Here is a 24,556-nt window from a genome sequence, read left to right as displayed (position 1 = left end):
ATAACGGCTCAATGAACAACCCAGGCAATTTCACTTTATTGCTATATTCCGTGGGGCCCAGCAAGTCCCCGAACACACATCACATCATCTACCTACCCACAATATAATAGTTCCTGACTTATTTCTTCCCGTCACTAACAATAGCTTTTTCCTTCATCTCAGTTTTCCAGATGCACCATCCATCGACTTGAAACCACTTGTGGAAGATGCTGCCACCGGTGAAGATACATCCATACGTGCCAAAAGAAACCCGGCTGAGGAGTGAGGAAAACCATTCACTGCTTGCTGCAACTACTGCTGGTTGCGAGGCTTACCGAGTATTGAGTTCAAAATTGCATGCTGTTTGAGCTCCGTTCATTGCCTGTGCCAGATGCGAGATTTGTGATCTAGGTTAAGGTTCGCCACCCCCTGCATTTGTCTGTGTGTGTGTGGCATTGAACGTGCGAGTGTGTTCGTTTGTGTCTGTGTCCTGTATGTGTGCCTAAGAGACATCGAAAGCAGCAAAAATGGGTGATAGTACGATGGGTTCGGTGAGCTTCCTCCACCTGGGGGACATTGTCTCCCTGTACTCGGAGGGAAGCGTTTCCGGATTTCTGAGCACGTTGGGGTAAGTGTCACGTGCGGTGGGTGCGCATGGTGTTCAAGAGTAACGGATTATCGTCTTCTGTTTCGTTTTTTTTAAAGCTTGGTAGACGACCGTGTCGTTGTCTGCCCCGGAGCGGGGGATCTCAATGATCCGCCGGAAAAGTTTCGGGACTGTTTGATCAAAATTTGTCCCATGAATCGATACTCAGCGCAGAAGCAATTTTGGAAAGCTGCGAAGCAAAGCACCACAACGAATACGGATACCAGCTTGCTCAAGCGGTTACATGTGAGTAGTTTCCGAGATTTATTTCATACCTATCATTTATGTAGCATGTTCACAATCAATTTCATGTTTAATTAACCTTATATAATAACCCATAATATTGAAATAATCTGCCCAGGCCCACCTGTTGCCATTAGCTCGAATTCATTCTTTAACTATCTTGAAAACATTTGCTTTCTGCTTTGTAATCAATATCAATAATAGATTTTCTTTTCTCACTTCTAAGTCTAAAAATAAGTTAAATGCTGTTCCTTTTAATTCCAAATATGTTTTTGGACTCAACGCTTCTAAACAAAAACTAAAAAAAGTATTGTTGCAATGCAATAATTGCAAGATTTTTCAAAGGAATATGTACTTAAAGAAATTCTTTAATCATTCTTTAGAAATATTCCATAAGAAATCCTTACAGGAGTTAGTATAGCAATCTTTTGTGGAATCTTTAAAGGAATCCTTTAACCCTTTGGAGACGAAATTTTCACCTCTCTAGATGCAACCTCGCTAGTCTAGCAGAGTTGCACTATGTCACTGTCAATGCAAATCGCTGATTTTGATAGGCCGACTGCGATTCAAGTCAGCGTGTGCTCTATTGAGTCACCGTCACTTTCCTTGTTCCATCAGAACTGGACTGACTGTGATGGTGTGTGGAAATCACTGATAGGCCATCTTTAAAATTCGTTTAAAATTCCAAATGAAGATTTACTAAGATGATATTTTAATATGTGGTACAAAATAACAAGTTTTGCATGTTGGTCACAAAAAAGTTTGAGTTTTGGCGAAACCCACTAAAATTTCACAACGGTTGCAATGATTGTGATCTAGAGTGCGGGTCATTATCAGGTCGTACCCTGTCATTGTCGTTTTGATATTGAACGGCCTGGAATATTAGTGACGATTGTGCAATATCAGTAGTCACCAGATAAGACTGATATTACGCAACTCTGATCAAGAACATGTTTGTGATGGTCGATTTTCTCGGCTGGGCACATACGACCCATCCGTCCCCAAAGGGTTAAGGAAATCATTAACCCTCGAGCAGTCGCGTCTTTGACTACCTGCAACGACGCCACGCTCACGCTGGGTACCGCAAGCGTGCATTTTTCATGGTGCGTGTACTCAGTACACGACGCGACCGCTCCCGGGTTAAAACATCTTTGTCGCAATTTGTGTAGGAATACATGAACTAATGCCTGAAGGAATTATTGAATGAATTTCTGATGGAATACTCATTTGGTAGCTGCTCGATTGCCCAGATCTTGACTATCATTCGTTCTCCTTGCCATTCAGCTGGTAATCGGACTGGACAATTTTGTAGCACTGTAATATTTTTCACAGTTATGTATTGAGGTGCAAAGCAATTTGTGAAAGTTTAAAGATAATCGAAATATTTTTCAAATTATGGTGATTTTTGAAAGTTTTGCATGGAAACGAGTTTTCAAACTTCAAGTGGTGTTTCCTCAATTCCTACTTTTTACAAATGGGACTCATATGCTAGTGGAGGCAGCTTACATGATATTTAGAATTTTGTTTTTAAAGTCCCAGCGCCACATTGCGGTTACTTACTAAAATTTCTACTAGTTGAGAGCAATATGATTTCTCAACAACTTTGCTCCAGATCTGAATTTTCTAGGACACCGATTAATTAATTATTTTTTTCTACAGGAGCTACTAATAGCACCACTATTGGCACGTTTACCCTAAAATAGATACTATTCAGATTTATACAGCCATTGCATAGAAAAAAAAATATAGTGCAACTCCGATTGACGTGAAACTAGGTGGGTTCGTAGTTCTTTGAAAATAATTAGACCCGTGTTTTTTTATTATTTCGTCATTAGGGTGACCGATTTCCAGATAGGGTGGTTCTAAAAATCATATCTCAAAATCTGAAAAACATACATTTCCGATTTTTTGATATGTTACGCCCAATTTCCTGAATTTTCTGATAAAAATATAAAATCAGGGTACCCTTTTGGTCCCGAGACCTTGAAAACGTGAAAAAACTAATATATTTGCAAATTTTTTGCACAAAAAACACAATTTGGCCCATTCACCGCATTTTTCCTGAAAACTATAATTCAATAGCCTTCAAACAAAAAAAAGTTTAAAATCGGTTAACTGGTTCAAAAGTTATGATTTTTGAAAAAAAATAGTTTTTAAAAACCTTGATTTTTAGAACCACCTTATCTGAAAATTGGTCACCCTAATGACGAAATAAAAAAAACGGGTCTAATTATTTTCGAAGAACTACGAAATCACCAAGTTTCACGACAATCGGAGTTGCACTACATATATCGTTTTTCTATGGAATGGCTGTATGTATATACAGTGTATCAAACAATTGTCCGTACAGCAATTTTTTGGTCAAAATAATTTTTCATTTTATACGTCGATCAAAAACGCTGAAATTTTGACCAATCATAAACCATATATTGAAGCTCCATTGCATTGGTGAAATTTTGAGCGAGATCGAATAAGTTTTCTGAAAGTTATGAAACTTTTAGTATACCTTATAAGATTTTTGAACAAATTTTTAAAACATTATATTTCAATATGTACTCGATGAAACTTTTTCAATCTTTTTTTGTGTTACAGCTTATACCTGAGGCTTTCATATGCAGCTTCGTTTGAGGTTTTATATTCACTACAAAAAATATATGAAAAATCTGTGTTCAGAGTATTATTTGGAAATTTATCATATTTTGATCAATATAAGTGCCAAGTGTTTTCAAATTTTTTAAACTCTCCTAATGTAATATTTTTATACAGGACCTACTAAACTACAAATGAAGAGTAGGTCCTATGCATTTTTCGTTCAGTTAATGCACTTTTATTGGTGGAAAACGTTTGGCAGATTATATGTGCAAAATATGATATTTTTTAAATATCGTCAACTAAATAAGCACATTTTTCATATTTTTTGTAGTGAATATAAAACCTCAAACGTAGCTGCTTATGAAAGCCTTAGGTTTAAGCTGTAACACAAAAAAATTGAAAAAGTTTCATCGAGTACATATTGAGATATAATGTCAAAAATCTTATAAGTTTTACTAAAAGTTCTATAACTTTCAGAAAACTTATTCGATCTCGCTCACCAATTGAGCATTAATATATGATTTATGATTGGTCAAAATTTCAGTGTTTTTGATTGACGTATAAAAAGTTATAAACATTTGAATGAAAAATTATTTTGACCAAAAATTTCCTGTACGGACAATAGGACAGATAGGTGAAGTACTAGATTTGTAGTAATGAGCTGAATTTTAGTATGGTGAGAAGGTCAATTCTCCGTTTCTGCAATGAAATGGTACAAAAAGCGTGGGTATTATGATTCCTTGCCTAATTTGATGCCGTTTGAGCAAAACTTTGGGTAACAGTGTTGTTGTTTTCTCCTTTTCTTGCAACATAAACAACATGGTTATCCAAAGTTTTGCTCAAACAGCATCAATTTAGGCAAGGAATCATAATACCCACGCTTTTTGCACCATTTCATTGCAGAAACGGAGAATTGACCTTCTCACCATACAAAAATTCAGCTCATTACTACAAATCTAGTACCACACCGAACGTGCCCCATTGTTTGATACACTGTATGTATGTTGGATCTTTCTTTTTGATGACATCTTCAAAGAGCCATATTTACCTGGAAGATCATCAGATAGAATACGGTATAAGGCAATCCATCACGACATATCGCGAAGGGGGTGACAGCTGAAATTGTAAACACAGTGTATGTATAGCTTACCAAATTTTCGTCGAGTGTTCTCGGTGCTTAACAAATTCCTTTGTGTTCAACTGTCACCCCGATCGACGAATGTCAAAAATACATGGTAAACAAAGAAAATCAGCTGATCGTATCTGTCTCATGGATTGCCTTATATAGAAATTGATAACATAAGTCTGAATTTCAAAAGGATGAATGCATAAAAGGCTGAATACGAGCGACTAAAATTAAGAAACTGTAACTTAAGGCTGAAAATTGAAAAGGCTGAAAATACAGCATTTCTTCCTTTTTTATTTACGCCCCAACAGAGATAAAGCCTGCTTCTCAGCTTGGCCTATTGTGTAACAGGCACGAAAACACTCAATGCCAAAGGGAATCAAGAAAATTTTGGCCCGAAACAATGAAAAGTTCTTGGCCCGAACGTGAATCGAACGTGTAGCCCTTAGATACAGTTAGTATTGGAACTGAGCTTAGTGAACCTCTTCATGATGATGCATGATAATGCATACCAATGAACACAAAAAGGTACTGATAATATTTATATAGTTATTTTTATGCTATTCTTTCGAGTCATGTTGTTTTGGAGATTATTGTCATTAGGGCTACTAACAATATCATCAGAGAATTTTCCTTCTTTAAAATATATGCAATTCTTTTAAGGAATTCTGTCTTAGTAATGTAGGCGTACAATAATGCATAGGATTATGACCAGTGGTAAAACTTTCCGATACAGAACAAAGTAACTGAAGCATGTTCCCCCAACATGGGTTAATTAGACCAACCATGAATTAGGGGACGGTAGGGCGGTCAAACGTCAAGCTCAAGTAAAACCAATACGAGTGCCACGGCTGGGTAATCGACTAACAAGCAAATGTTCAAAGAGACCGTAAAATTAGTGTATGTATGTATTTATTTCCAATTAGAGTGATACGTCTGTTTGTTTAATTTGTTTGTGTTTGGGCTGGTGCATTTGAAATCAGTCGAATCACTATTTCAGCCTTATGTTACTTCAGCCTTTTGATGCATTCAGCCTTTTGTAATTTTAGCCTTTCGTGTTTCAGCCTTTTGTAATTCAGCGTTTTGTACGTAGCCCAGAAATCGCAAAAGCAAGCTCTCAGAGAAATCCATAGTAGGTGAAGTAGATCTAAATTTATTTTATTAGTCTTGTACCGACTTTTCGAACCCTCTAAGCAGAATACCCTCTGCGAATGTGTGTAATTAGTTTTATGATTCCGCCCCCTTTGACAGGTACGCGTATTTCGATTACAACTTGTAATCTTCCTCAGTGTCAGTGGATAACTGACCTTGTTTTAATAATCTGAAATAAAAGAAAGAAGAGATATTTAAGATGTTTGTTGAGTAGAATTGAGTTGATTGTAAATAATCATTTTTAACGACCAAACAAAACGTGCAGTTTGTCGCGATATCACAATTAGAAGAGGATCGCAAGCTGGAAAAGTTTGAGAACCCCTACCTTACTCTGAAAGCATTATTGAAAACTCAGGCATGCTTCTTTTTTAATTACTTCCAACTTTGTGAATTTCTAACACATAATTCATGCATTAATTAATGTGATTACTTTTCTAATCTTTTAGAAAATATATGTTCGATAAAATCTCTTAATATTTTCTCTAACGTTGGCAACCAGACGTAACAATTCCGACGTAAATTTATCTTACATTCACACATACATTCAAGAATAACAATCTTTGACAAAACCTTCTTTTTCTTCTGTATGGTTCTACGTTCCCACTGGAACATAGCCTGCCTTCATTCACTTTGAGTTCATAGAGCACTTTCACAAAGCGCTTCTGTGACAAGTAATTTTCTCTAAATCCGTTTATAGAATTTAGATATGGAAGTTGTAATAAACTCCCACAAAAGCTACTACAGGCAGTTTTAAATTGCAAGAATCATAAGGTGAACTTTTCAAACGTTTTGGATTACTAAAAAGATCGATATGTATGAATGATGTATAAATTTCTCTAGGGCTACCAGTTACATTTGTTTGTCTGTGTCAAAGTTCATATAAAAATCTCATAAAATTTAAAACAGTTTACAGCTCCTATAAATAATCTTGAAGTAGGCAGTAAAACTTCTAAGTTGGCACATTTAGTTCGTGATTTCTTGCACGTAAGTTCACTTCATTACATTTCATCCATTCATTTGCCATTCTGTTAAAAAAATTTCGACGCAACGTTCTTCTCTTCATTTTCTTTATTTTCAATGATTCCTTATATTATTCTTTTCTTTAATCTAACAGCACGCCGCCGAAATCGAGAAAAAGCAAAACGAGTCCGAGAACAAGAAACTACTGGGAACGGTCGTCCAGTACGGCAGTGTCGTGCAGTTGCTGCACCTGAAGTCGAACAAATATGTCACCGTCAACATACGGTTGCCGGCGCTGCTGGAGAAGAACGCCATGCGGGTCTATCTGGACGCCAACGGTAACGAGGGTTCCTGGTTCTACATCATGCCTTTCTACAAGCTCCGCTCGGCCGGGGATAACGTAGTGGTTAACGATAAGGTCATTATGAAACCGGTCAATGCCAATCGGCAGAATTTGCATGTTGCCGCCAATTATGAGCTGCTGGATAATCCGGGAAGCAAGGAGGTCAACGTTCTGAATTCGTCGTCGTCTTGGAAGATTACGTTGTTCATGGAACATCGGGAAAATCAGGAAGATGTGCTGAAGGGAGGCGATGTGGTACGGTTATTCCACGCTGAGCAGGAGAAGTTCTTGACCATGGATGAGTACAAAAAGCAGCAGCATGTGTTTCTGCGTACGACGGGTAGAACCAGTGCGACTGCAGCTACGAGCAGTAAGGCTCTGTGGGAGATCGAGGTCGTTCAGCACGATTCGTGCCGAGGCGGAGCTGGTCATTGGAACTCATTGTTTAGGTTTAAACATTTAGCCACAGGGTACTATCTGGCTGCGGAGATCGATGATGATATTTCACGCACAGAGAAATCCAGCAACTCCAGTCACCCTCAGGGTGAGTCGTTCCGACTGGTGTCCGTGCCCCATTCGACGGATATTGCTTCGGTGTTTGAGCTGGATTCAACTACAATTACTCGACCGGAAGGATTGGTACCGCAGAACAGTTATGTACGGATGCGGCATCTATGCTCCAATACGTGGGTACATGCAACGTCTTCTCCCATTGATGTAGACGAGGACAAACCAGTAATGTCGAAGGTGGGTTGTTCCGCTATCAAGGAGGATAAGGAAGCCTTCCAGTTGATTCCAGTGTCCCCGGTTGAAGTGCGAGATTTAGACTTTGCAAACGATGCTTGCAAATTATTGCAAGCTATGAGTGGTAAGTTGGAGAACGGTTCCATATCACCAAATGAGCGACGATCGTTGATCGCCCTTCTTCAGGACATCGTCTTCTTCATCGCCGGCCAAGAGAACGAACAGAACAAGAGTGACGCTCTTGATCTGACGATTAACAACCCTAACCGCGATCGACAGAAGTTGCTTCGGGAGCAGTACATACTGAAGCAGTTATTTAAGATATTGCAAGGCCCATTCCAGGAAACGAAAAACAACGACGGTCCGTTCCTAAAGATCGACGAACTAGGAGATCCCAAAAACGCACCGTACAAGAACATCTTCCGATTGTGCTATCGAATACTCAAACTCAGTCAGCAAGACTATCGGAAAAATCAGGAATACATCGCCAAGCACTTCGGCCTGATGCAGAAGCAGATCGGGTATGACATCCTAGCGGAGGATACGATCACGGCTTTGCTGCACAACAACCGGAAACTGCTCGAAAAGCACATCACGGCTGCGGAAATCGAAACGTTCGTCGGACTTGTGCGAAAGAACATGAACAACTGGCAGTCGCGGTTCCTGGACTACCTGTCCGATCTCTGCGTGTCCAACAAGAAAGCCATCGCCGTGACGCAGGAATTGATTTGCAAAAGTGTTCTCAGCGCCAAGAATGCCGATATTTTGATAGAGACGTTCCTAAGGGAGGTGGACGATGAGAGATTGGGGTATTTGAATGAGCTGGAACGAGGTAATCATCAGTTTACCGAGATCCGGGAGGTGGATGAAACGAATGAGAGTGAGGCGGAAGGGGAAAAGACTGCGACCAAGTCTTCGGTTGGCGGAACTCCGAAGAAGCTGGATGAGAGGAAACGATATGAGGTGGTTCTTATGTGGCAGAATCAAACGGTGAGTATGAGAGATTAATATTTGAAACCCTTTACACATCCCACACCCGTTAATTCATTTGCACAAGGCGATTTTTTCTCGAAAACAGAAGCTTTGAACGTCCAGTGGTCTATTTTGAGATTACATTGAAGTAATGAAGCAAAGTGGTTCAGGAAGTCAGAGACTATCTGAACCATTTATTCCAGTATGTGGAAGTATTTTATTTTTATGGAAGTTACGGCATCAGTCACTGCTAGAACCATCGGGTAGTGTACATTGTACAAGTTATAATCTTACTTAGATTAAAAGTTGAGTTGATTAGGAGATATTTGATGATGAACTAGTTGATTCTAGATTTATACGCTACGTGGCGCTAGTAAGTCTAAATAATTCGAAACTTCTGTATCTAGAGATGCAGCCCACATAAAATAAACAGTTTTGGCAAAGTTGGTCAAAACAGGACATCGAGAGCTATTCGACGATGACCCGTTTCATTCTGGATTTTTTTTTTGCGCCGCGTCGCAAGTGAATCTTTGTCAAATCTGATCAACCATCGACGACTGTCCGATGTTAAACTAAGCTGTTTCTGGGTTTATCTACTAGATTTAGTGCTAGTGAATCTGATAATCCTTTGGATAATTCTCTGGAGGAATCACAAGAGGAATCAGAATAGGAATCCTTGGAGAAATCTCTAGAGCAATATCAGCAAAAAAATCTGGAGAAATTTCGTCAGGCATTTATGGAGGAGATCCGAGAAAATTTCTCCAAAAATTTCCCTATAAGAATACATGAGTTCCTCTTAATATTCTGCGACATTTCTGGATTCTTCCAAGAGTTCCTTCAGAAACTCTCACTGGGATTCCTGCAGAAGTTCCTTCTGTGATTTCTACAGAGATTATTCAAAAGATTTCACCACATATTTCTTTTAAAATATTCCCAAGAATGACAGCTGGGTTTCCTCCAGGAATTCCCCCAGAGATTTTCCCATGGATTCCTCCTGAAGTTCCTCTTAGAATTTATCCAACAATTCCTCTATGATTATATCTAGAAATTCTTGCTGGGGTTCCTACAGTTATTCTTGATGGAATTCATTCACCAATCTCTGCTGTAGCTTTTTTATAGATTCCTCCAGAAATTCACTCAGAGGTTTTTTTTTAGGAATTTCTTCAAATTTCCTCTAGGGATTCTTCAAGGATTTTTCTATATCGTTGCTGGAAACCCACTCATTCTTTTGCGAATTTCTGCCAAAATTGCTCCTGGAATGCTGGTGAATGCCGAAATTGCTCCAAAATTCGTGGTGGGAATCCTTCATTAAGTCGTGCTGGAATTCCGCAAGCAATTCTTGCTGGAAATATTCCAGGAATTCCTGGAGGACTACAGAACTACCATCTGCAGAAATACCATCTGCAAATGCTTGAGGAATCAAATCAACAAATGCTTGGAGAAATCCCGAAGCAGTAGTATCAAGAATTTCTGGAGGTATTCCGTGAGGAATTTCTTGAAGGATCCTTACATAATTCTCTAAAATTTGAGAAATTTGAGCAATTTCTGGAGAAATCCTTGGAGAAATCCCTACAGAAATTTCTAGCAGAAACCCATCAGGCATTCCCGGAGGAATTCCGAGAGGGTTTCCCAAATGATTTCTCCTGCAATTTCTCTTGGAGTTCCACTAGGGAGATCTGCTAGGGCTCCTCCAAAAATTCTCCCTAGGATTCTTTCTGGATTTCTTCCTGGGATTCCTCTAGGGCAGTGATCCTCAGGCCCATTTTTCAACTGCTCGTGTTGCAACGCCTGTATCGATTTGTGAAACATTTAACACGTTATTCCTGATTACTTCTGCAGTAGAACATCTTCCATAAGAAACATTGCAAGGAATTCAAAGGCAGTATAGAGAACTGGACATCACGTGCAGCCCGCGGGCTGCACTTTGGTGACCACGTCTCTAGGAACTCAAGAAATTCTTCAACAAATTCATGCTGTGATTCCTTCAAAGATTTCTTCAAGAATTTCTCTAGGAATTCTTCTTGGAATACACCCAGTAATTACTGCTGGAATTCTTTCAGGAATTTCTGCTAGCATTTCTACGGGAACTCTTGCTGAGATTTCTCAAGCATTTTCAGCAGAAATATTTCCAACTATTGCACTTGAAAATCTTCCATGAATTCCCTGAAAACCCTGAAAAAAACATGGATAGATGTCTTTATGAAAGAGATTTTCAGCCCGAGGCTGGCTCATCTCATAGCACAGAAAAAAAAACACCCTGACGAGTTCTTGCCAGAAATGTATAGAGGAATCCCAGTAGCAGCCCTAGACAAATCCCAGCAGAAGCTTCTAAAATAATCTCAAGAGGTTTCCCAGAAAGAGTACCAAATTTCTGAAGATATCCATTAATAAATTACAGCCGAATTTGCTGGAGGAATGCCAGCAAAAATTTCTAGTGGTGATCAAGGATGGGATCATTCATTTACAAAGACTTACATTCACATGCTATTGTCTCAATGTACTAAACAATGTATGCATGAATTTAACCTTGAAGTTTTATCTGAAAGTTTACTGAATATCATAAGGGTTGCACACACATACCGAAATCGTGAGCGAGCTGTGAAGGCAACTCTCCACACGCTGAATGTAAATTACATTCACGGTTTGGAGAGTTGCGTTTGCTGCCTTTTGTTCACTTCATTATTCAGCAATTCCATGAAAAAAGCATAGGCTCGAAAATAGTGCTATCGGAGCACTTCCTAAAATCCTCAAATTTGGTAGGAATGATCTTAACCACAAATAATTAGACCCGTATTTATTTTGTTTCGCCATTAGGGTGGCCATTTAAAAAAAGAATGGTCCAAAAACAACGTGATTTATTTTTTTATATTTTTGGACCATCGTAACTATCGAACCAATTGACCAGTTTGCAATCTTTTTTCACAAATGAAAAGATTATTAGTTCTAAATTTAAGAAAAAATATTGCGGAAAAAAATAATAAACTATAATATGCAACTCCTTTTGGAATTCCTCCAGAAGTACATTCAGAGATTGATCTATCAGTTCTTTCTAAGATTTCTTCGAGGAACCCCCAGGAGTTCCTGCTGTAATTACTCCAGCAGTTTCTTCTGATGTTCCTCCAGGAATAAATTCTGGGAATCCACAAGAAGTTTCTTCTTGGATTTGTCAAGAAGTTTCTTTCCTTTTCTTTTTTTTTTCCTTTTTTAAGAATTTCTCCAGAAGCTCCTTTTGGGAATTCTTCAAAAGTTTCTACTGTGATTCCTCGATGAGTCTTTTTTTATTTGATTCCTCAAGGAGTTTCGTAAAGTCTTCAGAGGATTCCCTCAGGAGTTCCTTGACGGTTACCCCCTGGAGTTCTTTTTAGGATTCCTGCAAGATTTTCCAAAAATGTCCAAAAGTTGCTTCTGGGATTTATCCAAGTGTTCCTTTAAAGATTCATTAACGATTGCAATCGTGATTTCTTCCAAAATACATTCCTTCCTTTAAGGATTTCTTTAAGAGTCTTCTGGGATTTTTCAATGAGTTTCTTCTCAGATTGCTCCTTTGAAAATTCCGAGATTCTTCCAGGATTTATTTCCTGGATTCCTCAAGGAGCTCCTTCAGGGATTTCTCAAGAAGTTTCTTATGAGATATTTCCAAGAGTTCTTTCTGGGATTGATCCAAAAGATCTTTCCTGGGTTCCACCAAGAATTTTTTCATTAGCTCTTATTGGGATTACTCCAGGAACTCCTTTTTGAATTCCTTTATGAATTTCTTCCATACTTTCTTCTGGGATTCCTTTAGGATTTTTTCCGGAGATAACACCAAAAGATTCTTGTGGAATCCTTTCAGGAATTTCCCATGGATTTTTCCTGGTTTACTCCAGAAATTCTCTCTGGGATTTCTTAAGAAGTTCCTTGCAGGCATTCTTTCAGCGATTCCAACAATTCGTCCAGAAAAAACTTCTTGGGAGATTCCTCCTAGAACTTATTCTTGATTTTTTTTTTATAATCTCTTCCGGAATTACTTAGGCATCGCGTCCCGGCTTTCTTATTCCATTCCCCATTTTTTATGAAATATCTCCAGCATGTTATACAAATTGCTCCAGGATTTCTTCTGGGAATTCCGGTAAAAGTACTTCTAAAGACATTCCAAAAGGAATCCCATTCCCTGAAGGAACCTTTATAGAAATGTCTGACACTTCAAAAATTTCAGAAAAAAAAACTCCTGGAAGAATCGCAGAGAGAACTTCTGAAAGAATCTTGGATAGACTCCTTGGAAAATATCAGTTTAATAACTCATATAAAATCACGATGGAGATTTCTAGTGTCACTCGGGTATTTCCCCGGAATCTCAGGAAACTCCTTGAAAATCTCAGAAGGCTCTTAAAGAAACCATAAAAGGAAGGAGCGAGAAGGTACTTCTGGAGACCGGAAGATATCACGGTTAAAATTCCCAGAAAGAGAAATCTTTGAATAAACTCTTGGTTAAATCCTAGAAGCAACTTCTAATCAACCTTGGAAAATCTTGGAGGAATCCTAAAAGGAACTCCCGGTGGTATCCGTCTAGGAACTCCTGAGGGAATCTTCGAAAGACTTCACAAAACTCCTTGAGAAATTAAAAAAAAAACTCCTTCAGAAATCACAGAAGAAACTTTTGAAGAATTCCCAGAAGGAACTTCTGCAAGAATTCCTAAAAAATGAAGTCCTAAGGAACTTCTTGACAAATCCAAAAAGAAACTTCTTGTGGAATCCCAGAAATAATTCTTGAAAGAACACCAGGAGAAACTACTGAAGTAGTTTCAGCACGAAGTCCTAAGGGTCCATCGAAGGAACCTCTGGGGAAATCTTAGAAAAAGCTCATAGATCAATCTCTGAAGGCACTCCTGGAGGAATTCCTGAAGAATCACCTGAATGAATCTTAGAAAGAACTCTAGGTGATATCTGAGAGGGAACTTCCGCAAGAAAACCAGAAGGAATTTATGGAGGAATTCAAAAGGAACTTCTGAAGGATTGTCTGAAACAATTCTTGGAGGATTATCACTCTGCAGCAGGCAAATTCGTTGGAATCTTTTAACTAACAAGAGTTCATCCAGTAGCACATGGCTATATAATATGTATAAATAAAAAAGTAATAATAAACGGCATTTTTAAGTGATGGAGACGCATGGTCATTCCATACGTATTAGCACAAAACTTGAAATATTAAAAAAAAAATGCAGTTCAAAAACCACTTAAAGAACATTTCCAGTTTTAATCATTCCAACCGAATTTTAGCAATATCGGAACACTTTTATTTTCGAGTCTATTCTTTTTTCAATGCTGCGCATTGTTCTACAATGTTTCAGGTAAAAAGGAAATGAACAAATGTTCATACATTGATTTTTGCTACGAAGTTTCTAAAGCGACTTAACAGTAAGTGAATGTAACTGATTGCAAATGCATGATCCCATCCCTGTTTGTGATACCAGAACATTATTCAAGAGAAATCCCTAGAGGAAGTTCTGGAGAAATCCTTGGAAAAATCTCCTTTTGTTTAACTGTATTAACGACATTTTTAGCCTTAGGCTAGTTCATCTCGGGACCCACGCTTTATTTCCCTTCCGAAGGAAGAACTCACATTTTGTGAGTTTTTCAGGAGTGGGATTCGATCCCAGGTCCTCGGCGTGATAGTCACATTTTCAAACCATCACACCAGGTCCGCTCCACACTCCACAACATTGGAAAAATCTCTAAAGGAACCACAGAAGAAATTTGTGGAGGACTCCATGGAGGATTTCATCTGAAAGTGTCCTTGAATCTGAAGACATCCTTGGAGAAATCATTATAGGAAATTTTCGGAAAAATTCCTGGAGGAATAAATGAAGAACAAATCACAGGAGGAATTCAGGGAGGAACATCAAGTATACTCCCAGGAGGAATCCCAGGAGAAACTGCTGGAGGACCCCTTGCATACCCAGCAGGAATTTCTAAAGAATCCTATCAGGCATTCCTGGAAGCATTTCTGGAAGCAAATATTTGAAGAAACATTCTTAGAATTTCTCCATAAAAGCCGGATGGGATTCTTCTATAAATTCTTGTTGAAATTGCTTCAGAGGCTTTTCCTAGGATTCCTATATATCCTATTTGTGATTTTTCCATGAATTCCTCCAGAGATATCTCTAATGATTCCTATAGAAATTATTCTTGCGATTATTTCAGAGATGTTTTCAAGGAATCTTAGGAATTTCTGTTATAGTTTCAGCAGATATTCCCACTACGATTTCTCGAGGAATTCTTACTGAGATTTGTCAAGCATTTTTAGCTGGGATTTCTGAAGTATTTATTTTTAAAAGTTGCTCGACGAATCCCAGCAAAACTTCCTGGTGGAAAATTCTTAAAATATTTTCAAAGTAATCCATGTTGTTGGGAAAGATTTGAGTTTGGTGAAACAGGCAATATGGTTCAATGCCGAAGCAGAAAGTAAATTGTTGTGGTAAGCGGTGGAAGTAGTGCGAGTAATAATAGCAAAATGTAAGATAGCTTTCAGTATTATTTCAATAGTTTTTAACATAATAAATAATGTATTTACAGCATTGAATTTACGCCTATGGAAGCTGCTTTCATTTTTTGTGTATTCGTGCCGAAAACAATTCCACCCCTCATCACATGTAGAAATCCATGAGAGAATCACAGTAAGAGTTTTTGAAGGAATCTAAGTTGTATGTAATCACTAGCGTATGCAACTTATTCTTGTTTTCTATTCGCTCTTTTCAGGGCCGGATCTAAGGGGGGCCGCGAGGGCCAGGGCTAGAAAATATTGTTTGCTCATCTCTCCGAGGGGCCTCCACATTCGTTCGGGCACCGGGCCACCACAATCCTTAATCCGCACCTGGGTCTTCTAAACACTTTTCTCTGTTTATCAAGGATATAATCAGTGAGATAAAATAAAAAGCAGTTTACGCTAGTGGCTGTTAATGCATATAGTATTCCAACTATAATATCTGTATAAATTCTAGGTACCATCCAGGAGTTCCTCCAAATTTCTTGGATTCCTGTGATTGCTCCAGGGATTTCTACAAGGACTAACTCAGGAAATATTTTTGGGGTTTTCTGTTGAGATACAGGCTTCGAGACAGGCTTTGTTTCACTTGAAGCGTGTTCCAGTAAATAAGGAAGTGGTGTTTTCATTAAAAAAAACAGCTTTGTGGATCATTCAAAAATGCATTGCATCATCATTCATCATCAGTCATATACGGATGATTCACAAAACTTACAGAAATTATCGATTTTTCAAACTGTTTCAAAGTTTCACGTGAGTATGCCCTGCAGTGTATTGCAAAGAAATTTGACCAGAAATTACATTTATGCAATTCAGTGTCATAATTTCTATTTTATACTACTCATTTCAGTATCATAATGGCCATTTTTTCCGTATCGGTTCATAATGCAACTGAAATGAGTTGCATAATGAAAAATAGTTGCATAATGTTCATAATGCAATTCATTTGAGTTGCATTATGAACATTATGCAACTCAAATGAGTTGCATTATGAAAAAAATCATTGCATAAAATTTTGTATGTACGACTCGTGCTGAAAAAATCAACTTTTTGCAACTCGTCACATAAATAACTATTTTCGTTTTCGTGAATCCTAATGATCTTGTGGTATAATTCGGGCGTTAATTAGTTAATACTATCAATAAGTGTTGCTAAATTTTTTGGTATTCATCGAGTAAGTTGAATTTGATCTACCTGAAACGCACCAAAGTCAACTGATTATTCATTCATGATATAAATCATTTTCAATACACCTGGTTGCTTTCACCTTTTTTATGTATTCCTGTTTGACTGACCCACCCACTGACTACGGGAATGTGCCCACTTTTAATATTTAATGTCCATTACAGCAATCGAAATCCATGAGTCGGCTGGCACAAGGACTGAAAATCGGTCGAACGAACGACATTGCCATCATGGAATACTACCGCCATCAGTTGAATCTGTTTTCCAACATGTGTCTGAACCGGCAGTATCTGGCACTGAACAACCTTTCGCCACATCTGGACATCGACCTGATACTGCGGTGTATGTCGGACAAAACCATTCCGTACGATATGCGGGCATCGTTCTGCCGGCTGATGCTCCACTTGCACGTAGACCGTGACCCACAGGAACCGGTGACGCCGGTCAAATATGCCCGGCTGTGGTCGGAGATTCCTTCCGTTATGTCAATCAACGAGTAAGTTTATTTTTTTCTTTTTCAGCAGTGATTCAATTTTAAATTATAAAACGATTTTGCAGTCGTTTCTCCTATAAGACGCTTTCACCACTTTGCGCTCATCGCAATTCCCATGTTGTATTCAAATCTATGCAGTTTTTGTTCAGTATGAGACAAGCTTATAGTACGGCCTATAATAACCAAAATCAGCTGAATTGGATGCAAAGTAGCTGAGAAATTTCTGTGGGCTTGAAGGGCTGGCAGCGTCTTAAAGGAGACTCTAATGTATCTTATGGATACATTTAATAAAATACTTCATGATTTTCTACTCCACCCCACTAGCTACGACATCGAGAAGCAACCGGACAGCAACAAGGAGGCTGTTCGAGCCCGGTTCAACAAAACCATTGCTTTCGTCGAGGACTACCTGTGCAATCACGTGGTTTCAAAAATGTGGTTCGCCGATCAGGACCAAAATAAGCTCACGTTCGAGGTGGTCAAGCTAGCCCGTGATCTCATCTACTTCGGGTTCTACAGCTTCAGTGATCTGCTGCGGCTTACGAAGACACTTCTGAACATTCTGGACTGCGTTTCGAATAGCGACGCGGATGGAAGTCTTCCGACGGGGCACATTGACTGTAAGTAGCTTTATCATTGCTTTATTAGGTAAATTTACCCCATCCATGATATGGTAGTTAGTAAAAATTCACCCCCATCCTTCCAGAAATCTAAAAATACATATCTATTAGCGGTCGCTAATTTCAATTCGGCTTAGGTGATTGGTAGAAGCTTTACCTGTTTGTTCTTTTCCTCTATGTTCCTCCGAACGAATGTGAATGAAGCTTTCTAAAAAGCCTGTGCAAAATTTGAAACGCTTTGCGCGTCCGCCTATCTCCTTTAAACTTTCTTGCTATCCTTTTGTTCGTTATTGTTTTAATTTTAGAATTCTCTTCCTTGCCCGATACCTGTTTGTTTTGTGGTTTTCAATTGAGTTCGATAAAAAAAGTTTCCGTTCTAATAGTACTTGATGATGTTGAATAGCAAAATCGAAACTTTCTCTTATGTTCAATTTCGCAAAAACAAAAAACCATTCGCAACATCATTTGATTGCGCTTGGATAAAAAAAACATGCAAAAAAAACACTAACATGGAATAGCAGCGACCGAGGATGGAGGACCAACAACGTCGTCACCATCGACAACATCCCGGAAGGAAAGCACAGGTGAACCAATTAGCAAAAAGTTAAACCGTTCCGCTTCCACTGTGGCTGTGCTGGCTGCGGTTGAAGCTAGCAAAGCGAAAGATCGTGCCGACAGTCTCTCGGAGGCCGCCAACGGTAAGTGTCTGAAGTAGGGACCGGTGTCGTTCTGTTCACACTGGCTACAACGATGATGGTTGTCGTTTACACCTTTCTATTGCTAGCAGCCGGTAGCCTGATTAGTCCGGATGTTGTTTTCCGTTTATCGTTATTCTATGCATTTTACCTGGTTTGTTCGTTACACAGTAGAGCACACACTGTTATAGTAGTTATATTGATTGTTTTCCTCTTAGCGATGCATACAAGATAGCTATATGAAACAACCATTACTAAATTATATCAATATGTTCTATTCAGTTTGTTCTCAAAGCAAATTAAATAGTTAACTTTTATATTCTTAGAATTTAATTGTTTTACTCTACCTTGATTTTTTATGTTATTTTGTATCTCAAGCAGGTTTTTTTTTATTTACAAGACACTTCCACTATATACACCGATATAGAGGCTTGCACTAAAAACATAACCTCGCAAATTCTCATACAAAAAGTAAACATTGCCCTCAAAATTTTGTGGGCAATGTTTACTCGGATATGGGACGACGCCGTAGGAGAGAAAGAGAAGGAGATAAAAAGTGACGTCACTGTGCAAGCTCCCATACTGCCCCTCTTCGCATGTCAGTCCCATGTCGTTTCATATTTTTTTGACTCACGAGATCATTTGAAACAAATTTGATATCTTTCCTGCCTCATTTAATAGCTCAATATGCCACTTGAAGGGTACGCATGAAGTGAATACATTTTATAGTATATCTTTTGTACTTTGAAAAACAACATGGGACTGACATGCGAAGAGAGACAGTATAGGGTAAAGACGAATTGTACATCATTCCGCACGACCACAACCGCAAAACACAATTATAACGGGTTGTGCCACTTTGTTACAATGATTATTGTAACAAAGTTTGATAAACAAAAACTTATCCCGTAATAATGAAAAAATATAAAATTTTGACAGATTTTTTTTAATTGAAACAAAAAAATGAGAGGCTTTGATAAAATTTTAACAGCATTATAATACAACTTATCCAATAACATGTATTTGAAAATGTTTATCAAATGTGTTTCCAACAAAATATCAACATAGTTATCGATATATGTTGTCGAAGTATCTCAGTAAGCTTTACGAAAATTTAAAGTAGTGCTTATGTGATTCTGTTCATGGATATTTTCATAACCGAAATCAGCATATGTTACAAATTGACCAAAATGTTGACTTGAGGCAAGTAAAATCAAATAAGGTTATTACTGCAATATAAATCGGCACCAACATTTCAAAAGGGCGTAACTGCTTTTTGAAATAATGCCTTCTCTCAAAGCTGTGGATCGTATGTTCAATCTTTTGTACAATCTATAAGCACTAAAAGAAAGCTAAAATCCCCCTCTTTCTGATAGTGGGGATGGATTTCATGGGAAATATGAAATACGATCCACAGCTTCAAAAGAAGGTACTGTTTTGAAATGCAGTTACGCCCTTTTGAAATGTAGGTGCCGAAATATTCTCATTATAATAAATGGTTCTTAATTAACCAGGACGTGGATCTCATAGTGATCAACTTCACACCATTGGTCGATTTGCCCCCAAATGACGGTATTATTGAGGTTTCGAACTACTTGGGCATCACCGTCAATTCCCGGCACCTTACAGCAAAACAAATCAAACTATCACTTGTCGCATACTTTCCAAACGCACTTCCGTAGGTAATCATCTCTCGATACATTTCCATACACGTTTACATGTAAGCCGTACAAGTGCTCAAAACAGCTATTGCACGCAGACGAGTGCACTTCGTCAGCACAAAGATGGGTGCCGAAGTGATTTCCCATTTGATTTTGCTGGAAGTTCGGCACTGGTGCGGGAATTGGCCCTGGACTAGATGCAGTAAACTCGTGCAAAATCAACTTTCCGGCAGAAAATCTTCACTACAATCACTGTTAACAACAAGTTCAAGCAATAAGGTATCTGATTCAGATAGAAGTGGACGAAAACAGTCGTTTCGTTGTGAATTTAGGTAATGCACAATTTTGTTCACCTGTAGTGCCGAGAATGGGGTCCAAAACCCTATAGTACTTAGGCATTTCTCAGCAAAACTAATGGAAACTTTCACGTACTCCTGGCAATCTGCATACAAAAGGGGAGTAAGCTCTGTGAATCTGATTAGCCGGTTTTACTTAAACTCCTAATAAATCTGCATGTGGATGTACTCTCAGTGGTGATGATTCAGGAACTGGCTAACTAACGTCCTGAAGATTCAGGTTTCTGAAGTCAGTTTCAACTAATAAGTGTTTTCCGAGTACTCGGAAACGCAGTTGCGCAAAAACTGGACAGTTTTAAATGATACGAAGTTCCATAATCAGATTCACAGCTATCACAGGCAAATGAATCAGCTTGCTGAATATTCGCCATGTGATAGCTGAGTCAGCAGTGGCCAGTCAATGCTTTGACCAGCATGCTGCCATTCTGCTTTGGCAAATTTGTTAAATACTTTGCAACGAACAATAACGAACTGTGATTTTATATGTTTTTTTTGTTACGGTATTTGACTTTTGCGCATTTTTGTTCCTGTTTTGTCTTGTATTTTAAATGCAGTTTTGTTTTTAGTTTTTATAGTTATGTATTAGTTATAAGAGGCCATCATTGGGGCATAAGATGTCTGTTGATGTTAATAATAAATAAATAAATAAATAAATAAATATCAAAACCCCTAGAGATGGCTCAGTACAATACAATTTTGTTTGACGGAATGACTCCAAACTGTTCCAGTATTGTTTGTGTTGAGTGGCAGCCCAAGTGTCAATCTGAAGCTTTACCCAATACTTGGATACCGGAATAGCTGGCTCAGGGCCAATGAAGTCATGTGATGCTGCAGTGCGAGCTAACTCATCAGCCAATTCATTTCCAGCGATGGAAGAATGACCAGGTACCCATAGAAGGTGAACGGCGTTTGCTGAATTCAGCTCCTCGATTTGAGTTCGACAAGCGATAACTATCTTCGACCTGGAGTTGGCCAAAGCAAGTGCTTTAATAGCAGCCTGGCTATCTGAACAGAAGTATATTACTTTGCCCATTACGTGCTGCTGCAGTGCTGATTGCATTCCGCACATAAGAGCAAAGATTTCGGCCTGAAAAACGGTGCAGTGCCTACCAAGTTTGTAAGACTGATATAGCCTTAGCTCACGAGAATAAACACCAGCACCTGCTCGACCTTCGAGAAGGGAGCCATCAGTGTAACATACGATGCCGTCTGAAATACTTCTCTCCAGATACCCAGATGTCCACTCTTCCCGGGAAGGGAAATTTGTGGAAAATTTCCTATATGGAAAATTACAAGCAATTGTAAGATCACTTGGAGCAAGGAAACAACGAGGCGTGTGTTGAACTGCGGTTCACAGGAGTTTTCTCTAGAAAACCGAGTACCCATAGGCGGTAAGTGCCAGAAAGTGCTTCTTGTTTGAGATGAATGTGTAGTGAGGCAACGTCAAAGAGAACTTCGAGCGCTGCCGTAGGAGTTGAAGAGAACGCTCCAGACATCGCCATTAAGCACATCTTATGGAGATGGCCTAACGTTGATTGGACCGTTCTGACTTCGCCCTTTTGCCACCACACAAGACATCCATAGGCCAATATTGGCCGAACAACAGTTGTGTAAATCCATTTGATATACTTGTGTTTTAACCCCCAAGTTGTACCAAAAGTACGCCGGCACTGCCCGAAGGCCATACAAGCTTTCTTGATTCTGAACTCAACCTGAGGTGTCCAGGAAAGCCTGGAATCAAGAATGACTCCAACGTACTTTACCTGTTCAGTCACATTGATTTCAGAATCAAAGAGACGTAAAGGTCGAACGCCATTACCGTTTCACTTTTCCGTCAAAAGAACAACAGATGTTTTACTCGGATTTACCTCAAGGCCATATTGGCGACACCAACCCTCAACTACCTGAAGAGCATTTTGCATCAGGTCGAAAAGGGTGCTGATGCACATACCGACTAACAATGTTAGGTAGTCGTCGGCAAAACCATAAGTAGGAAAACCGCTATTATTGAGTTGCCTCAATGGCAAAGACTCTCCCTTGAGGGCATCCACAATATGGAACTATATGGTCTAACGGTACAGCGATATCGATGAAGGCTACACACTTCATCATTTTGTCGTAAACTACAATATTGAGTCTCTATTGGCACGAATGAGGATGTCCGCATCCGTAATGATTTCGCGATCCTGGTACAGCTGTATGCAACTATTTTCCTGAGGCTGGTCCGGCTGGTACTTTTAGTAGGATGCAAATCTTTGTCGACCAAGTTGTATTTTAAGCTGTTAGTGAACAATCTTGACATCGTCATTGTGACGATCAATGTAGGTTGATCTTTATGTTTGATCGTTTCACTTCCTACAGCGCTCTTCCACATCTTCATGCAATACGTATCGCCGGTAATTCTTCGTTGCCATTAACCGGTTTTGGATGGCCACCATGAAACCTTCTGTTTCTGAGATGAGGTAACTACGATGCAGCCATACGACGCCGCCTTATCGATTTGTTAGAGTTCCAGTTGATGGGGATGCATCCCAGTGCAACTCCTTCTGTTCCTACGTTACGTTATCATCTCGTCGACAGTTTTGATGTCGCAGTTTATCTGGTAATCTTCCTGCGCCAGATGCAGGATACTGTAACCGTGGTCAGCTTTACATAAAGTGCGGTACATATCGTGACGGTTTTGGCTTTCTACGAAATCTGCCCGCAGCTGCTGGATCTGGGAGACACTGGAGTGCCTTGCTAACGGTGACGCCTCTTCCTCCCACTGCGCATGGCAGAGTGACTCTCTCGATAAACAACTTTGGGTGGCACATTCGGTGCTTGATGAACGCCACTCGTACTGCTCGTTCTAGCGTCTCGAGGTCAGTCTTGGTCCAATCTACCACCTCAACGCTGTTGTAAGTTAACAGTGGCACAGTATAAGTGTTGCTCGCCTAATCTTTGTTGCCGGCTGAACGGAAGCTCCTCATAATACAGTTGGCACGATGCAAGAACTTGTTCTGCAGCTCCAGCTTGATCGCTGTGTGGCAAAAGTCAAGTGACGGAAAACCGAGGTATTTGTATTGATTGCAGGTATTGTAGGTGTCCCTACGATGATCTTTGTAGCCCTGCGTATTTTTGCGACACCCTTTTTGTTCTTCAGTCATCACTAGAGTGGCCGGGTGGCCCACACGTATATGACAAACAAAAAAATCTAAAATTACCGAGTCTTACCTACTGAATCAGTTGTTTTAGACTCCCAGAAGCTACGTTCAAAATTTGAGCGAAATCGGTTAAGTCTAAGGGGTGCTTAACGAGCTTGAAGTTTGTATGGGAAGTCTTGACCAAACATAATGCAGATATTTCAAGTTTTCGATTTTTGCCACTAGGTGACGCAGTGAGTATTCAATTATCAAAACCTTTGGTATTCTTGTAGGCGACTATGGGTGCTAAATAAAGAACATTTCAAAGTGTTTCAGAGGCGTTCAAAGAGGTTTAAGGGTTTATTCAAATTGATAATGATTATTTAAAGGGCGTTTCAATGGGATTACGGAGGTTTCAAGGGCGTTTCGAAGCATTTCAGATAGGGTCATATCAGGGGAGTTTCAGGAACATTTTGGGGTTTCAGGGGCATTTAAAACGGAATTAAGGGAATTCAAGGGTGTTTCAATGAGCTTATGTAAGTTACAGGGGTGTTTCAAGGCATTTCCGGGGCGTTTCAAGAGGTTTCGTTAAGAGGTTTCTGAAAATCCTCTGACATTTTATGAAACGCATCTCAAATCCGCCTGACACCCCCACGGACCCCACGTAATTCACCTGAGACCGCCCGGAACCACCGAAAACGCCTACGTAACGACTCTAAAACTCGTCAAAAAATCATCAGAAATCGCATAAAATCCCCTCGGACTACATGTAACGCATCAGAGACCCCCCGAAGCACCTAAAACGCCCGCGAACCTTTGCACGTAACGCACCTGAGACCTACATCGAAAACATTTCCGTAACGCCTCCAAACTCGCAAAAAATAATCTGAAATTTCCTGAAATGCCCTGAAAACCCCGTCAGCCTCATGTAACGCACCTGAGACACTCCGAAACCCCCGATAGCGCCTGCGTAATGCCTTTGAAGCCCACCGCAAAACCTCTGAAACTTCTTGAAATGCCTCCGAAATCCCCATGAAACCACCTCTGAAACCCGCCGAAAATCCTCTGATATTTCCTGAAATGACCCCGGAAATGCCCCTAAGACCTGCTCCAAATATCATAACCCCAGCGTGACTTCCAGGTACTC

General features: G+C 39.4%; 2 protein-coding genes across 10 annotated transcripts in view; one reads left to right on the top strand and one right to left on the bottom strand.

Moving 5' to 3' along the window:
- LOC134286810 (uncharacterized) overlaps window positions 1–358 on the bottom strand; it is a 45,048-nt gene extending 44,690 nt beyond the window's left edge. Inside the window, exon 1 of the mRNA XM_062848486.1 lies at window positions 315–358. Within this exon, the coding sequence (XP_062704470.1) occupies window positions 315–358 (44 nt within the window). The remainder of the gene's footprint in view (window positions 1–314) is intronic.
- Window positions 1–24,556, top strand: part of LOC109402722 (inositol 1,4,5-trisphosphate receptor) — a 198,128-nt gene that overhangs the window by 144,682 nt on the left and 28,890 nt on the right. For 5 of the 9 annotated variants that reach the window (XM_062853144.1, XM_062853143.1, XM_062853142.1 and 2 more), the window contains exons 3-8: window positions 163–607; window positions 685–871; window positions 6,853–8,775; window positions 16,627–16,958; window positions 17,280–17,575; window positions 18,094–18,273. In XM_062853144.1, the coding sequence (XP_062709128.1) occupies window positions 507–607; window positions 685–871; window positions 6,853–8,775; window positions 16,627–16,958; window positions 17,280–17,575; window positions 18,094–18,273 (3,019 nt within the window). In that variant the 5' untranslated portion in view covers window positions 163–506. The remainder of the gene's footprint in view (window positions 1–162; window positions 608–684; window positions 872–6,852; window positions 8,776–16,626; window positions 16,959–17,279; window positions 17,576–18,093; window positions 18,274–24,556) is intronic. The other 4 variants (XM_062853146.1, XM_062853148.1, XM_062853150.1 and 1 more) reach the window with 2 other exon arrangements.

Source organism: Aedes albopictus, chromosome 2 (assembly GCF_035046485.1).
Source record: "Aedes albopictus strain Foshan chromosome 2, AalbF5, whole genome shotgun sequence".
NCBI classification, from domain to species: domain Eukaryota; kingdom Metazoa; phylum Arthropoda; class Insecta; order Diptera; family Culicidae; genus Aedes; species Aedes albopictus.
Note: the sequence above shows the minus strand (reverse complement) of the source record. Positions and strands in the feature narration are given on the sequence as shown.